The 18,242-nt window shown below is 24.8% G+C and overlaps 9 protein-coding genes across 9 annotated transcripts; 6 read left to right on the top strand and 3 right to left on the bottom strand.

Moving 5' to 3' along the window:
* Positions 1-734: 734 nt before the first annotated feature.
* DICPUDRAFT_159109 (uncharacterized protein) lies at positions 735-3,075 on the top strand (the record flags this gene model as incomplete). Its single annotated transcript, XM_003294109.1, has 2 exons — positions 735-2,501; positions 2,569-3,075. 2 exons carry the CDS (start codon positions 735-737, stop codon positions 3,073-3,075), a joined length of 2,274 nt encoding a protein of 757 aa, XP_003294157.1.
* A 261-nt stretch (positions 3,076-3,336) lies between these two features.
* Positions 3,337-4,144, top strand: DICPUDRAFT_43005 (uncharacterized protein; the record flags this gene model as incomplete). The annotated part of the gene is made up of 2 exons (XM_003294108.1): positions 3,337-3,658; positions 3,768-4,144. 2 exons carry the CDS (start codon positions 3,337-3,339, stop codon positions 4,142-4,144), a joined length of 699 nt encoding a protein of 232 aa, XP_003294156.1.
* A 286-nt stretch (positions 4,145-4,430) lies between these two features.
* DICPUDRAFT_159107 (uncharacterized protein) lies at positions 4,431-4,780 on the bottom strand (the record flags this gene model as incomplete). Its single annotated transcript, XM_003294103.1, has 2 exons — positions 4,431-4,599; positions 4,707-4,780. 2 exons carry the CDS (start codon positions 4,778-4,780, stop codon positions 4,431-4,433), a joined length of 243 nt encoding a protein of 80 aa, XP_003294151.1.
* Positions 4,781-5,036: 256 nt separating this feature from the next.
* On the top strand, positions 5,037-6,299 carry DICPUDRAFT_43010 (uncharacterized protein; the record flags this gene model as incomplete). Its single annotated transcript, XM_003294107.1, has 2 exons — positions 5,037-5,317; positions 5,405-6,299. Coding segments are annotated over 2 exons (1,176 nt in total), but the record flags the coding sequence as incomplete, so codon positions are not given.
* A 1,697-nt stretch (positions 6,300-7,996) lies between these two features.
* DICPUDRAFT_8733 (uncharacterized protein) lies at positions 7,997-8,830 on the top strand (the record flags this gene model as incomplete). Its single annotated transcript, XM_003294106.1, has 1 exon — positions 7,997-8,830. A coding segment is annotated over one exon (834 nt), but the record flags the coding sequence as incomplete, so codon positions are not given.
* A 655-nt stretch (positions 8,831-9,485) lies between these two features.
* Positions 9,486-11,590, bottom strand: DICPUDRAFT_58874 (uncharacterized protein; the record flags this gene model as incomplete). Its single annotated transcript, XM_003294102.1, has 3 exons — positions 9,486-10,945; positions 11,025-11,170; positions 11,280-11,590. The coding sequence occupies 3 exons, from the start codon at positions 11,588-11,590 to the stop codon at positions 9,486-9,488; spliced, it is 1,917 nt and encodes a 638-aa protein (XP_003294150.1).
* A 1,285-nt stretch (positions 11,591-12,875) lies between these two features.
* DICPUDRAFT_9482 (uncharacterized protein) lies at positions 12,876-13,547 on the top strand (the record flags this gene model as incomplete). The annotated part of the gene is made up of 1 exon (XM_003294105.1): positions 12,876-13,547. A coding segment is annotated over one exon (672 nt), but the record flags the coding sequence as incomplete, so codon positions are not given.
* Positions 13,548-13,652: 105 nt separating this feature from the next.
* On the bottom strand, positions 13,653-15,004 carry DICPUDRAFT_43015 (uncharacterized protein; the record flags this gene model as incomplete). The annotated part of the gene is made up of 4 exons (XM_003294101.1): positions 13,653-13,993; positions 14,277-14,427; positions 14,501-14,742; positions 14,812-15,004. 4 exons carry the CDS (start codon positions 15,002-15,004, stop codon positions 13,653-13,655), a joined length of 927 nt encoding a protein of 308 aa, XP_003294149.1.
* Positions 15,005-15,619: 615 nt separating this feature from the next.
* DICPUDRAFT_159101 (uncharacterized protein) lies at positions 15,620-16,633 on the top strand (the record flags this gene model as incomplete). Its single annotated transcript, XM_003294104.1, has 1 exon — positions 15,620-16,633. One exon carries the CDS (start codon positions 15,620-15,622, stop codon positions 16,631-16,633), a length of 1,014 nt encoding a protein of 337 aa, XP_003294152.1.
* Between the last annotated feature and the right edge of the window lie 1,609 nt (positions 16,634-18,242).

The following is an 18,242-nucleotide window of genomic DNA, read 5'->3' as shown; positions in this document are numbered from 1 at the left end:
ATACTCTCTCATAATATATATAACTTTTATTTTCAGTGTGTATGATACTGTTTTTTTTAATAATTTATACACATATAGTAATTTAATTTAATTTAATTTAATTATTTTTATTTTTTTTAATTTAATTTTAATTTAATAATTATTTTTTTTTTTTTTCAATAATCTAATTATTATTTATTAAAATTTTTTAATATCATTTTGTTTTTTTTTTTTTTATTTCAGTTTTTAATTATCTATCTAAACACCCCACATATTTGGGGTCATTTTTATTTATTACTTTTTCCACTTTGTATAGAAATTTTAAAAAAAAATAATTCATAACACACCCCCCCCCACACAATAGTTAGGCATAATTATATCAATAACACCCAGATAACTCACACATAAAATTCAATAATTAAAAAATTAAATATATTTTTTTAATTTTTTTACAAATAAAACATATTGTTTTTTTCAATTAATTATAGAATACCCCACTTGGTAAATTCGCTCACAATATATAAATAACATTTATCCAATTACCCCAATAAAACTGTTTACATATAAGACAATACCCAAAATAAGATAATTTTTAATAATAATTTTGTATATTTATTGAAACAAAAAAAAAACTCAATTCAATAAATATTTCATAACCCCAATTATATAGCACTAATCATAATTGATAATCTCGAGAGTGGTGTTATATATATACCATATATCATTGTTTACCCAAATTAATAATAAAGAAAAGAATGATGGGACAATTTCATACTTTATATACACAACAACAAAAAAATAATTTTGATAATATTAATAATAGTAATAATAATAATAATAATAACAATAAAAATAATAGTAATATTTATTATGATCCTATAACATCACAAAAAAATTCACCATTAATTTCAAATCATCAACAACATACAAATTCAAAATTAAATAATAATAATAATAATAATAATAATAATAATAACAATAACTCATCAAATCTTTTAGATATTATTTTAGATAATAATAAAAATAAATTTAAAAAATTAGATAGTATTGATAATATAGAAATCATAGATAATAGTAATAATATAAAAAATAACAAACCATCATCTTCATCAATTATAAATTTAACAGATATTAATAATATAAATAATAATAATAATAATATTAATAAAAAAAATAATTTTAAACCTTTAGAGTTAAACTTTAATTCAAGTGATACAATCGAGAAAAACACAGAAAATACTTTAAAAGGTTTTAATATACCATTTAAACAACAACAACAAGAGGATAAAGATTTAATTATAAATAACAATATAATTAATAATAGTTCAAGTGTAAACACAACTCCGTCACCCTCATCTACCTCCCCTTCCCATAGTTCATCACCACCCACAATAACAAATAATAACAATAAGTCACAACAACAAACCGTAAGCAATACTCCAGATAAATATATAATACCAATGAGTACAACAAGAGTTTGTGAATTTTGTGGATCAAGTTCAACACCAACATGGAGAAGAGGTCCATCTGGCAAAGGTTCTTTATGTAATGCCTGTGGTATCAAATGGAGATTAAAAGGTAAAGATGGTGTATTTAAACCAAGTCAAAAACAACAAACACGTCAAAAACCAGCTGCATCACAACCAAAACAACCAAAACAACAGCAACAACAAATTACTCCACAACAACAACAACAACAACAACAACAACAACAACAACCATCTTTAATTTTAAACCAACAAACAATAAACCAACACTTACAAATGCTAAATAAGCAACATCAACAACAAGCAAGCCAATCAATGTTCCAACAACTTCAACAACAATTACAAAATAATCCTCAACAACCACAACAATCCCAACAATTCCCACAAGATGTTCAACAATCAAACTTAGAGACCCTTCCATCCCAATATGGTGGCTATTCCTCATCATCATCCCCACAACAACAAACTACAAATTTATATGCCTCAGACGATAACTCATCAGTTCCTAACCAATCACCAGATTCACATAAACCTGGCTCAAAGAAAAGAAAACCAGAATTTATCCATACCGACCCTTCTGGTAATCCAATCGAATTTGAAAAAGGTTACTATTGTAAATATTGTAAAAAAACATGGCCACAATCATCATTTAGAAACAGCCAACAATTTGGTGCTCATTGTAGTAACTGTTCAAGAAAACCAAAAGGTGAATTAGAAGAACTTATGTCTCTTAAAAAGAAATTATCAAAAAAGAAATCAAAAGATGGCAGTTACTTTTATGAAGAAGATGGAGCTGTTCCATATTGGGACATGAATCGTCAAAACATTGGTAATGCTTCAAACACCCTTCCAAACATTAGTAATTTAACAACTCAACAACCACAACAAATGCAACAACCACAACAAAATAACAGACCTTTCTCTAAAATTGATAAAAATATCCAAAATGCTCCATTACTCCAAAGATTAATTCACGTTGTCGAAAATCAACTTTTGGAACCAAATGAATTAAACTCTATAAGAGAAGATATCGATGTAAGTAAAAAAATAATATTTAAGGGAAAAAAAAAAAAAATACTAATTTATTTTTAATTTATTTTAGACAATGAAAAATGATTTATTAATTAGAAAGAAAAGAAGAATTTCACAATTAAATGATATTAAACAAAAGTCAACACAAGATTTCCAACTTTTAAAAGGAAATATCGAAAGGGGTATTAAAACTAGGGATAACGATAACAGAACATTTATTAACGACTTAAGAAGCGAAATCGACAGAAAAATTAGCCAATATGAATGTATTTATAGTGACTCCACCCATACTGTACCATCAGCATCGTCTGGTTCATATAATAACCTTCTTCCATCATCTTCATCCTTTTCCTCGTCAAACTATATAAACATTGTAAATAATAATTCCAACAACTCATACAGCAAAAATATTCCATTAAGCCCAGAATTAATCCATTTCCCACAACAAAACGTAAAGAAAGGTTTTTATAGAGATGAACAAGGAAAATTTACAATCGATGACTCTATTGCATTATCTCCAATTTCCCAAAAATCAAATTTCGATTCAAGTACCGATAACAGTTTATTAACCTCCTAAAAAAAAAAAAAAAAAAAAATTAATAAACAAACACTTTATACAAAAAAACAAAAATAAAAATAAAAATAAAAAAGGAAATTTATTTATTTATATACACATTAATCTGATTATTTAAAAAAAATAAAAAAAGATATAAAATATATTTTATTTTTTAAAAATTATTTTTTTTTTTCATTTTTTTTTTAAATTAATTTTTTTTTTTTTTTTATTTCATTTTTTTTTATTTTATAGAAAAGAACATTATATTTAAAATATATAGACATGAGCGAAGAAGATAACAATTTAAGTGTTTCAATTGACGAGTTAGAGGATCGATTAAATAAATTAGAGTTTATGCTCTTAGGTTCACAGCAAACATCAAGTGATTCATTATTGAGACTACCATTACCAACATTTAATCAAATTTCATCTACTGCAAGCAAACCTACACCATCAGGTAGATCAAGATCCTCAAGTGTATCACAACAATTACATCAACAAAATCAACAACAGGAGCCAATAACAGAATCTTTGGAAAAATTTAAAGCAATAATAAATAAAATTAAATCTGAAAATGAATCAATAAATAATTTTATGTTAATATGTATGTTTAAAAAGAAATAACAAATAAATAACAACCACACTAAACTATAAATGTTATTATTAAGAGTAGTTTTAACTAATACCAATATTACTTTTAATACTACCCATAGATAAAGCAAACGAATCATTATTCAATAAAGTAATGGATAATGAAACATTATTAAATAGTGTCGAAAAATTAGCAATTATTTTAAGTGCAGAAGACGAAATTTATACAACATCAAGAAATCTTCAAAAGTTACACGAATTGGAGAAATTTATAAACTCAAACTCAATGCAATCCATCCCAACTTTAAATGAAAAACTAAAACCAATTGAAAATGTTCATTTTGAACAAGAAATTATTGCTGTACAATTAAATAAAAAATTAGAAGAAAAAGTTCAAGGTTATAATGATATCATCCAAGAAATTTCAAACAGATTCGCTTATTGGGATCAAATTTTAACAGAATTAGAAAATAATAAACCCCTAACTTCTATTGAATAAAATAAAATAAATTTAAAACATATTTATAAAATAAAACTAACCACAAACCACCACCACAATTATTTTAATAAAACTAAACACAATTTTTATAGTGTCAGTAATAATAATAATAATAATAATAATAACCAATGATAAATAATCTAAAGAATATTGAATTTTAAAAATTGATTTGTTTATTTGAATTCGAAATTTTAGATTTATTTTATTGTTTTTTTTATTTCTTGTTTTTTTGAAAAATTCTACATTATATATTACTATTTTTATATTTGATTATATTAATTGTTTATTAGTGATGTCCTTTTGCTTTAGCACCATCGTGGTGTTTACCACCATGATGTTTGTCATCGTGATGATGGTGATCTACAACTTCACCCTTCATAATTGCAACAATTTCTTTTTCACGTTTTTCTTGATCTTGATTAGCTTGTAAAAAATTACCAAAAGTTGGTCTGCAACTGTAAATTTCCAATATTATATAAAATTGGTTTGTTGAAATAAGATGAAAAAAAAAGGTTAAAATCTATTGATCAAAAAAATAAAGAAACCCGAATACTATACGTACATTGGAGTACCGGCTAAAACACCTAAAGTAAGGGCACCACCAACGGCCATACGATAAAATGGTCCACGATTCATCTTTATTATATTATTGTTGAAATTATAATAAGAGATATATTTATGAAATTTTATAAAATGAAAAAAAATAAAAAATAAAAAAAAAAATAAAAAAAAAATAAAAAATTTAAAAAAAATTTTAAAAAAAAAATAAATAATTTTTTGGTTTGTTTTTCGAAAAATTATAAAAAAAAATTTAATTTGATGATTTCATTTCATTTAATATAACTATTAAATATTATTATTTTATTTGTTTTGTTATTAAACCAATCTCTAAATGAATAATTTAAATAATAATAATAACAATAATAATAATAGTATAAATAATAATAATAATTATAGAAAAAGAACAAATGATATAGAAATTAATGAAAATATAACCTTTTCAGAACTATTATTAAACAAAGATATATTAAGAGGACTTGAAGATGCAGGTTATATAAAGCCATCTCCAATTCAATTAAAAGCTATACCCTTGGGTATAAGTGGTATCGATATGATTGCACAGGCTAAATCTGGCACTGGGAAAACTGTGGTATTTGGTGTTATAGCTTTAGAGTGTGTTTTACGAGAAGTTAAACAATTTCAAGAGAAACAACAATCAAAACCAACAAATAAAGAGCTATTAGATATGGATGATGAAAGCTATTGTGAAATGGTTGGTGGTGTACCTCGTAAACCTTTGGTTTTAATTATGGCGCCAACCAGAGAGATTGCTGTCCAAATAGGTGATGTAGTCAAGCAAATTAGCAAATATTGCAAAAGAATTAAAACACAAGTCTTTATTGGTGGTTTAAAAGAGGATAATGATATTCATCGTTTAGCTGGTTCTCAAATTATAGTGGGTACTCCTGGAAGAATTAAATCACTAATCGAAAATTTACAACTCAGGACCGATACCTTGAAAATGTTAATTCTTGACGAAGCTGACAAGCTATTAGATGCATCTTTTACCAAAATTATAAACTGGATCTATACCACAATGCCTGCAAACAGACAAATATTAGCATTCTCTGCTACCTATCCAAGCTATCTTATTAATATATTACAAGCCTATATGAAATCACCTATCCAAATTAGACTATGTTCAGATACTCCATCTTTAGAGGGCATAAAACAATATTATCAAGTTTTTAAAAATCCAAATTCAACGAATCCAGGTACCAACTATAAATTATTTCAAGAGAAAATAAAATCATTACTTTTAATATTGGAACAGGTATCATTTTATCAAGCAATTATATTTATTAATCATAAAATAAGAGCCGAGGAACTTGCCAGAATATTAAATAGGGAAAGCTGGCCCACATCGTTTATTGCCGGTGGTCAAGATCAACGCGAACGTTTACAAACAATGAATGCATTAAAACAATTTAATATACGTATTTTGGTTTCAACCGATTTAATCTCTCGTGGTATTGATGTTGAAAGAGTAAACTTAGTAATTAATATGGATTTACCAAAAGATCACGAAACTTATTTTCATAGAATTGGTAGAACTGGTAGATTTGGCACCTTTGGCATATCAGTAACATTTATAAATGATAATCAACCAATTGAAAATAACAATATTAATAAAAAAGAAAAAGAAGAAAAAGAAGAAAAAGAAGAAAAGGAGGGCGAAGATGAAGAGAACATTGAAAAAATTAAAGAAATTGATTTTATAAATGAACTAATAGAAAACTATAGTGTTGATATTTCAGAAAGATTTGATAATGACCTAATCCCAGACGAATTCTATACCTATGAACTATCAAATCCAAATGATATTCAATCATTAAACAAATTAAAACTACAACAAGAACAACAACAGGTTTTAAATAAAGTTAATGAAGTTGGTTCACTAAATCAAGATAATAATAATAATAATAATAATAATAATAATAATAATAATAATAATAATAATAATAATAAAAATAAAAAAAATAAAGAACAAAACTATGAAAAAAAGGAAGAATATGAAGAATATGAATATTTTGACGAGGAAGATGTTGACGAAGTTGCTAATAGTTTAGATTCACTTTATTTAAAATCAAATAAAAATCAATTAAATAATAAAAAAAATAATATAAATTATAATAAGAACAATAGTTATGGGAATAATAATTATTATAGTCACTATAATAATCAATATTATGATCAAAATTATGTTAATCATTATCAAAATACTGACTTTGATAACTATTGCAAAAATAGTTATGTAAATTATAATAGTAGTTATAATAATAATCAAAAAATACCATCATATGAATTTTCACCACCTGCACCAAATAATTTTTATAATAATAATCCTTATGGTTTTAATGAAATCCCAAGCCCAGCTCAGTATATATCTCATCAATATTACCAATGTCAATGTCCCCACTGTCCTAGTAGAATCCATCAATATTATTAATAAAATAAATAATTACAATAAAAGTTGATTAGTGGCAGTTGAATATCAAAAATCAAGCTTTTTTTTTTTTTTGATTATAAATTAAAAAATAAAAATTAAAAAAAAAATAAATATTTCAAAAAGGGTTGAAACCAATTAAATAATTTTAATTTTTTTTTTTTTTTTTTGATTATTTATAAATTCTTTTTGTTGATTATAAAGGGATAAAGGGGGCTCTTGGTTTTAAAAAAATTTTTTATAACTGCAAAAAAAAAAATTAAAATTTTTTTTTTTTTTTTTTTTAAAAAAGACAGTATGGGATAACTGACGAATGGAAACAGGAGTATTCTAGTTTTTTTTATAATAAAATTGATTTTTTGATCCAAATTGATTTAGTGACACTTTTAATGATGATTTACAAAGTAGTTTCTAAAAAAAAAGTTATTTTATTTTTTTTTTTTTATTTATTTATTTTTTCTATTTTATTTTTTTAAAAAAAAATTTTTATCTGATTAATCAATTTTTTATTTTTTTTTTATTATTTTTATTCAATCAACTCTTTTTTTCTAAGGTTATATATATAAATAGTATTTTAAAAAATATCAGCTTACATGTTTAGTATAAAATAATTTAATAAATTATAGTGTAACATTAATTTTGTAATATTAAAAAAAAAAAAAAAAAAATGAAAGTTTTAAACTCATCTCTTTTAAGCCTACTTTTAATAAGTGGATCAATTTTAAATGTTGCTTCATATGGTGAAGGGGACTCAAATGGTAAATGATATTTATATGTTTATAAATAAAATAAATAAAAAAATTATTTAAATACTAATTAAATAAATTTTTTTTTTTTATTTAATAGGTTTACCAATATGGCAAGAAAGAGAAAGCCTTAACTTAATGAATGCTGTACGTATTGACCCAAAAGGCTACATGAGGTATTTTATGAGCAGCGGCTACAATAATTTAGGAAATGTTTTAAATAATTACCCAGCTACAAACCCAGTTTATTATAATAGTGTATTAAATGGACAAGCTAGATACCACTCACAAGATATGGCATTAAACGGCTGTTTTGCCCATAATGATTGTAATGGTGGTTCAATTGCTTCAAGATTCGAAAGATTTAATACAGGTTGCCAATCAGGATGGGGTGAAAATTTATCTGCCGGTTTATCTGATGGTGTTTCAACACAAAATCAATTAATCTGTGAAACTGTACCAAACTGTGTTAATGATGGTTATAACGATGGCCATAGATCAAATATGATGAATTCAAAATGGGTTACTGCCGGTACTGGTTTCTTTTATTCATACTCATCAGCTTATCGTTTCTACTGGAGTCAAGATTACAAAGACTTAACATGCGAACCACAAACCAGCCCAATTTACTCTGGATCCCATTCTTTTTACAACTCTTATCTTCCAAACTTTATGGCTGTATATTATAATAAAAAAGGTGAAACTCTTCAATCAGCTAAAATTTTCTTTGGTTCAGGTGGTTCAGCTGACTTAACATTAGCAATTGGCTCAACCAATAAAGGGCTTTTTGCATACTCACCAAATAGCTATATGGCCTGCGATACATATATTTTCGAATTTATTACATCGAATGGTAATGTATATAGATACCCAGATACTGGTTCTCTTTCTATTGTTACAAGTTCTGGTTCATGTTATGCTTGGGTAACCTCTTATGTTGCTGGTACACCATCAGGCCAAATCCCAAGTGCCACACCAACCCAACCACCAGCTACACAACCACCAGCTACACAACCACCAGCTACACAACCACCAGCTACACAACCACCAGCTACACAACCACCAGCTACACAACCACCAGCTACACAAGCTCCAACATCAACTCCAACATCAACTCCAACTCCAACTCCAACATCATCCTCTCAAACTACATCATCATCAGCATCATCCTCATCAGCAACAAATCCACCAACTACATCAAATGAAGGAGGTAGCCAAAATTCTGATAGTAAATCAAATGGTAACAACAATAACGGAAATGCATCAAGCAGTGGTGGTTCAAACACATCAGGCAAAGATGGCTCAACTGTTCCAGGTGGACTCAATAACCAAAGTGAAAAAGAAGATAGTGAATCAAGTGATTCTTTCCAAATTATACCAAATATAATTGTTCCTGTTCTATTAGGAGCATTCATTAAAATTATTCTTTTGTAAATTTAATTATTAATTGTAATTAAAAAAATTTAATAATACTACGTGTAAAACTAATAAAAAAACTATTTATTTATTTATTTATTAAAAAAAAAACTGTAATTTTATTTTTAAAAAGAAAAAAAAAACAAATTATAAATATCTCTTTATATTTTATTTAAAATTTATTTTTACTAATCCAATCATTTGCAATTGGACCCAAGGTTTCATTATCAAAACCTAAAGCATCAGTAAGCGAAATACAGTGTGGAACCAACTCTTTGCAGATTTCCAAAACTTGAACAGTAATGGCCTCGGCTTGTTCTGAAGAAATATAACCATATTTGAGGAACCATGGATCTTTTTCGATAATATTTAAAGTGTAAAGTGAAACCAACAATTGTAAAGCAGCTTGTGCTTTTTCATCTGAATAACCACTAATACCTTCAATAAACTTGCGTAAAATTATTTTTTCTGTATAGACTTGACCAAGCTTAACGATGAATGGTGAATTATCATTCCATGAGTCCATAATTGGTTTACCTTCAGCAACTGATTCACTTAGTTTTTCTGTAACATAAGCAACTGATTGAGCAAAACGGGCATTGAGAGCATTTTGGAGAAATTCAAATGATCTAAGGAATTGACTATCTGTTTTTTGTTTAATGGAATCAGATGGAGCTTCATATTCTGGTGGTGGATTCTTTCTACTTTCTGAGAGTACAAACTTGGCTACTTGTTGATAAAGTAAAATATTATCACCTTCAAAAGTAGTATAAATTTCTGTTTCTGATTTAAAGTTACCAATTAAATTTTCTGAAAGGAAACCTTGGCCACCACAAGCTTCTCTGCATTCTTGAAGACAATCACGAGATGACCATGAACCATAAGCTTTAAGAGCAGATGCTAGAATATGAATTTCTTTGTCTTTCTTTTCTTTTTCACAGAGTAAATCTAAAAGATAATTATTTGAGAAATGGATGGCATAGGTATTTGCTAAATGAGGTAAAAGACGTTTACGGTGTGAGCTGTAGGAAATAAGTTGTTTTTCTTGTTTTGGATCAGAACCGCTGAATTGTTTTCTTGAGAATGAGTATCTTAAAGCGGTAGTTAAACCAACTGAATTAAAAGCAACAGAACCAATAGCAATCAAATAACGACCTAAAACCAATGCACCTATAGTTTGAGCGAAACGCTTATTAGCTGGATTAATTGGGCTACTATAAATGCCTGCTTTGTTTACACCACCAAAACGTGATAATAAGTTTTCTCTTGGGAGTCTTAAGCAATCAAACATTAAACGACCATTATCTACACCATTTAAACCCATTTTAACTCCACAGTCTGAAATTCTAATACCCTTTACAACCGAACCATCCTCATTTCTAATTCTTGCTACAAATGCATGTACACCTTCCATTTTACCTGCAACTTTTAATTGAGCCATAATAATTGTATGTGATGCATTTTTAGCGGCACCACCAATAAAATACTTTTGGCTTGTAATAGTTGGTGAATTTATAATAAATTCTTGTGTATTGTGATCATATTCTGCAATTGTTTCAATCTGTTGAACATTTGAACCATGTCCTAATTCTGTTAATGAAAAACAACCAACAACTTCTAATGTTTCAATTTCTAAAATAAAATTATAAAAATGGGTTAATATTGATTTTACAATTGCACCTAAAGATAATTTTTAATAATATATCCTTACTTTTAATATATTTTTCTCTTTGTTCATTGGAACCTAAAAATAAAATTGATGCACCAAATAATGAAAAATGTACACCTATTAATGTTGTAACGCTTATATTAACAAATCTATAACTTTGTGTAAATACTGCAAGTTTTCTTGGATTTCTATAAATTCAATAAAAATTTTAATTAATATTCAAATTTTAAAAAAAAAATAAAAATGAAAAATGGGCAAATAAAAAAATAAAAAATATTAAAAAAAATATCCGATTACCTTTCTAAATCATAGAGACTAAAATTTTGACGAAGAACCTCCATTAATCTTTTAAATTGAATGAATGATTGTTCTCTTTCGCCTTCTAATGATAAACCAAATGAATCTTTTAACAATAATTTGTCAGTTTTCCAAACTTCGGCTAATCTGCTTCTTAATTCTGGTTCATATGGGAATAAAAATCTGTATAAAGCTTGTGGATTAAATGAATTTTGAGCTTCGATAAATTGTGGATCGATATTTGAAACATTATTTGTTTGTAAAATAAATGAGTTACTAATTTGTTGAATTCTTCTAATTGCTGATTCCATTTTTTAAAATATGTATAATAATTTATAAAATTTAAATTTTATATCTGTATTATAAAATAATTTTAAAAAAAAAAAAAAAAATTTTAATATAAAAACAAAAGATAAAAATACAAAAAAAAAAAAAAAAAAATAATAAATAACAATTTAACAATTAGTGAAAAAAAAAATTTTTAAAAAATTAAATAAAAAAATTGGGGTTTTTATTTAAAAAAAAAAAAAAAAAAACATTTTTTTTTTTATAAAAGATATTATTTTATTATTTCTTGTGCAAATCCCAGACATAATGGGCCAATACTTACGCCATAATTTTACGTAGATGGAATTTAATGTTTTTAAATTCCAATTTTTTTTTATAATATCAATTTATATCTGTATATAAAATATTTGTTGTTTTGTTGGTCAATATTTAAATTAAAAATAATCATTTGGATAGTGGATAACTAACTAATTACACATTATGACTATTTTTGGGATTTATTAATAAAAAAAAAATTTAAAAAAAAAAAAAAAAAAAAAAAAAAATTTTATAAAAAATTTAAAAAAACGATAATTTTTTTAATTATTGAATTATAATAACAACATGTTAAATACTAAAAAGCTAATATCGATTTATTGTAAAAATAACAACACTGGTAGTATAAACCATTTATTTAAAAATTTTATTTGTAATAATAATAGATCTTATAAAACAAATAATTATAATAATAGAAATAATAATTATAATAATGATGATCAATATCAAGATAGATTCGAAACACAATTTGAAGATAAATATAAACCCCGAAATAGAAACTCATTAAGACCAAATGGTTTTAATAATAATAAAAACAGTGGTAATGGTTTCAGAAATGATAGAAATAATAATAAAAACAACAACAATAATAATAATAATAAAAAAGATAATTATAAACCAAATAACAATAGTTATGGTGGTAAAAAGTTAAAATATAATTTTAATAATGAAGTTTTAATCAAAAAAGAGCATCAAATTAGAGGAGAGGCATTGTATGGTATCAATCCAGTTTGGGTGGCTATAACATCGGATAACAGAAGTTTCAATCAATTATATATTACAAAATCAATTTATGAAAAATTAAAGACAATGGGATTAGGCCATTTAGTCAGAGACGAAACCGAATTAAAATTAAATATCAAATTAAATAGAAAAAATGATGAAAATGATGAAGATGGTGATGACTATGATGAGGCTGAATCAGAAAATAATGACGAAGATGACGAAGATGCAGGTAATAAAAACAAAAAGTTTAATAGATATAATGACAAAAAGAATTTAGATGCAATTAAAGAGATCGCAGAAAAAGCAAATGAATTAAAAATACCAATTATAGCAATCAAAAACAATATTATGGAGTCATTTTCAAAGAACAAACCCCATCAAGGTGTAATTTTGGATTGCTCGCCCTTGACAGTATTGAATATCGATTTCTTAAAGCCATTTAAAGCAAACAAAAATACAAAGAGATACCCACTTTGGATTGTATTGGACGAATTATGGGACCCACAAAATGTAGGCACAATTATTAGATCTTGCTCATTCTTTAATGTCGATGGTATAGTTATATCGGATAAATGCTCAAATCCAATCACACCAACCGCATCAAAATGTTCATCGGGTGCTGTTGAAAACTATTTGGTTCACAAGAGCGAGTCTATTAATGGTTTTCTATTATCCAGTAAAAAGAATGGTTGGAATATAGTGGCTACATCTGTAGATGATAATAGTAGCGAGGATTCGTCAAGTCCCGCCAACTATAATATTACCGATGTCAAATTAGATCAACCAACTATACTAATTCTAGGTAATGAAGGTTTTGGTGTCCATAAATCAATTATTAACCAATGCGATAAAACTATTAGAATTTCTGGTGGTAACAAGAAAATTGATTCATTAAATGTTTCAGTATCAACAGGTATTTTAATTCATAGTTTATTAAATTCCAATATATTAAAAAAATAAAATAAAATAAAGTAAAATTTTATAAAAGAAAAAAAAAAAACAATAGTAAAAAAATTGTATTTTATATTTTATCAAATAATTTATTTAAGCAAAGAAAACAACAAAAATTACAACAAATATTATTAAAACTAAAAATATTTTAATAATTAAGCTTCGATTGGATGATATATTTAAAAGTGTTTGGACAAGAGAGTCATGACCTCTACTAATATTCATTAACGAGTCGTCTATATTAGAGTCAATTCTTTCTATAACCTCACCTTGCATAGATACTAAATTTGCTAATTGTGTAAAAATACCTTCTAATTGGTGAATTGTACTTGATATATTCTCTGCTGCTCTTAAACGACTTGATGAGTAATCTGTAGTGTGCATCATTAATTCTTGTGGCATTAAAATTGAGTGTTCGTTTGTATCATCATCCTCTTCATAGTTTTGATATTTATATAAATTCGAATCTAAAATAAAAAAAATAAAAAACAAATTAGTATTTTTAAAAAAAACTTTTTAAATTGAAGAGATAAACGACATAAATAATTAAAGAATCTTGATGGTATAGAGTCATCTATTTGGAAGAGATGAAGGAAAAAAAGAAAAAGAGATAAATCCAAACCAAACAAGATCTTTTTTTATAAATATATAACAATACAATAACATTATTATTATTGTAAACACTCTTCCAAATAATGAATGAAAACTAACCATCACGACTCGAAGTATTACGGTGCCGTAACATCTCTCCTTTGGGTGAATCATTACTATTACTATTGTTATTATTGCTATTGGAATAGGGTGATACTGCTAGATTATTTGTGTAACCTGCAAAACTATCTTTTTTTTCCTGTTGTTGTTTTAAACTCTAAATATAGGTAATAATAATTATAAGTATAAAAATACAATCTATCCATCTAAATAATAGTGGTAATATCTACCTCTGTTCTAACTTCTAAAATATCTTTAAAATCCTTTGTGGCATTCTTTAATTTTAAATTTAAAAATCCAACAATGGTTTCTGAATGATCACCAGTTTGTTTATTTGGTTGTCTTGATGTTTTTACATATTGGTCAAGTGCTGATAAATCATTATTTAATTTTTGAATATCTTGTTTAATTATAAATGTTAGTTCTTCGATTTGTGCTGATGAGTCCATAAATAATTTTGTATTTTTTGCCACTATTTTTTTAAAACGAATAAAATATTAATATCTATTTATCTAAAACTATTATTGGCTCTTTAACATACTATTAGTTAACTTTAATAACTTTTCTGTTGTCTCGTAAACACCTTTACTTATCTCTGCAGCAGCATAAGAGAATTGGGATTTTTGTGAAGTTTTTTTTGCATTTCTATTTGATAATTGTCCATTTTGTTCCTGTTTTCTTCTTAAAGTCTCTGCTAAATTTCCAAATTCTGATGTCCTGTCTTTATAAACCATACTATTATTATTTCTATTTATATCATTAATAGTTATTAAAAAAAAAAAAATTATAAATTAAAAAAACAATAAAAAAAAAATAAAAAAAAAAAAAAAATTAAAAAATAAAAAAAATTAAAAAATAAAATTTTTTAAAAAAAAAAAATAAAAATTATTTATATATACGTATATCCCACCACCTATATATATCTTTTTTATATTTTTTAAAATTATTTATAATTTTTTTATTTTTTTATAAAAATATAAATTTTCATATAAATATAAAATACAAATATAAAACAAAAATAAAAAATCAAGAGCTTAAGTTTTTTGATAAAATCATAAATATTAATCGTTGAAATTTTAATTACCATTCAAAATGTTAAAAATATATTTAACATTCTGAATGGTAATTAAAAATTCATTATATTTTATATTATCATTTCAGAATTTAAATTAAAATTATCATCATTCTTTTACACCAAGTGAAATAAATATTATCTTTTTGATTCGATTAAATTAAAAGATTCGAGAAAAGATTTTTCAAATTTTTACTTTTTTTTTTTTATTTATTTTTTTATAAATTTGAAATTTTTTTATTTAATAAAATCATTCATTTAAATAATAAATAATAAAATGATAAATAATAATATTAATAATTTTAAAAAAGTTGTAGTTACAGGTGCAAGTGGTTATATTGCATCATTAATTATCAAAGACTTATTGACAGATAATTCAATTGAGCAAATTGTTGCAATTGTTAGAGATAAAAACAATGTTCAAAAATACAAATTTTTAACAGATTTGGAAGGTGCCAGTAAATTGGTATTGGAATCTGGTGATTTGGAAACTGCTAATTATGAGGAGATCTTTAAAGATGCAGATGCTGTTTTACACATTGCCTCACCATATATATACAAATCAGATAACCCAGAAACTGAAATTGTCAAGCCAGCCATCGCTGGTAATGTAAGAGTATTGGACGCCGCTTCAAAACATCCATCTATTAAAAAAGTAGTTATCACTTCATCATCTGCTGCTGTCACTGATTTAGCCAAAAAGAAAGAGGTTTACAATGAAGATGACTGGAATGATGGTTCAAACATCTCCGCCCCATATCAATTCAGTAAATATTTAGCAGAAAAGGCCACATGGAACTATAAAGAAACTCATCCAAATACCCACTTTGAAATTGTAATCATCAATCCAGCTTTCGTTCTTGGTCCAGGATTAAAAGGATATCCATCACTCAATACAAGTTTAACTACATTCAGAGACTCACTATTGGGATCATGCGATCCAGCAGTATCAAATCGTTTGGTCGGTTTAATTGATGTTAGAGATGTCGCAAAAGCCCACATCAATGCATTAAAAGCAACACCAAACACTGAATTGCTCCATCCAAACAGATATTTAATGGCTAACACTGTTATTACATTTGCTGGTATGTGCGATTTAGCTAGAGAACTTTTCCCTCAATTCGATATCAAAGGTTGCGAATTTGACTCTACTCTCTCACCACACAAATATAAACTAGAATCTAAATCTCCATTAAAATTAAAACAATATATTGACACCAAAACAACCATTAAAGAATGTATAGAGTTTTTAATTGAATCAAATTTCTACAAACCAACTTTAAAGGCATAAATAAAAATTATTACATATTGTAATAACATTTAAAAAAAATTTTGATTTTATATTTTAATTTATTTTGTTTTATTTAATTTAATTTTATTTTGTTATATTTTATTTTATTAGATTTTATTAGATTTAGTTTTATTAGATTTAATTCAATGGAGCTTTGGCTACAATCTTCTATTAATCTAGATAAACTACTAATACCATTACATATTCTTTTCTTTTTTTTTTGGTGACTACAATCTAATCCCTAAATTATTGGTATACATACATTGACTTGTAAAAACCATCCACTTGAAATTTCATTTCTCTTGTTTTCCCATGAGACCCCAATAGTGTGCTGTAATCATACCTACTATTATTCATTTCTTTAACTTGATTAGATTTGTAAATTTGATTTTGAAATCAGAAAAAAAAAATATTATAATAAATTAAATAATTATATTAATATATAATTTTTGATTATTATTAATTAAAAATTATTTTGATAATCATCAAATTATTTTAATAATCATCAAATTATTTTAAAAATAAAATTAAATGCAACCAAAAAAAAAAATAAACTACGTTGTAAGTTTTTTGTCTAAAAATAATAACTCTTGATTTATTTATTTGAAAAAAAAAAAAATTAAAAAAAATTAAAAAAAAATAATTAAAAATTATTTTTAAAATAAAAATTTTAAAAAAAAATTGTATTCAATTTTTTATATATTTATTTCAAAACATTTTTTTTCTTCCTATTATTAATTAATAAAATTTATATAGATTTAAATAAAAAATATATAATAATATAATAAACAATAAACAATTTTTTTTAACAAACTCATTATTTAAAATAATTTTTTAATAATATATATGGTATTTTAAATAAATAATTCTTAACACTTTTATAATAACAAAAAGTATTAAAAAAAAGTAGATTGATCAAAATACTTTTATGAAATTCAAATAATTTCTTCTATAATAGAGTAAGTTTAGAAAATAAAGAGTATCTTTGTAATAAAAAACAAATAAACTATTTTTAATATTATTGTTTTTTTTATTTTTTAGTTTAAAAATATTACACATATATGTACAAATTTCAAATAAACAAAAAAAAAAATAATAATTTACCACCCCCACTCTTAACACCCACTAACACATCATTCTTTGTATATTAAAAAAAAAAAAAAAAAAACACCCTAACCCAATTTTAAAATAATATTATCATAAATCACATAAAATGGGGGTGTGCAGCGATGGAGATAACAATATTCATGTTTTAAAATAAAATAAATAATAAATAAATAGTAGTATTGGGTGAACATATCGAATTTGTATTCAATTTTTTTACTTTTTTATTTTGTTTTCATATAATAGAATAACACACTTGGATATCCATAAAATATATATAGTATTAGGTGTATTCAAATACTATTTTTTTCTATAAATATTGTTTTCAAGAAATAGTTATATATCAATATTGTTGTTATTATAGCATTGTTAATAATTATGATTGTATTGTGCTTAGGGGGTAGTGTGTGATTGTATTTAATAATAGTATCATTATAATAGTGTTTTTTGTATGGTTTTATTTTTTTTATTTTTTTTTTTTATTTTTTTTTTTTCTCTTATCACA

Source organism: Dictyostelium purpureum (assembly GCF_000190715.1).
Source record: "Dictyostelium purpureum unplaced genomic scaffold DICPUscaffold_512, whole genome shotgun sequence".
Lineage (NCBI taxonomy): Eukaryota > Evosea > Eumycetozoa > Dictyosteliales > Dictyosteliaceae > Dictyostelium > Dictyostelium purpureum.
Note: the sequence above shows the minus strand (reverse complement) of the source record. Positions and strands in the feature narration are given on the sequence as shown.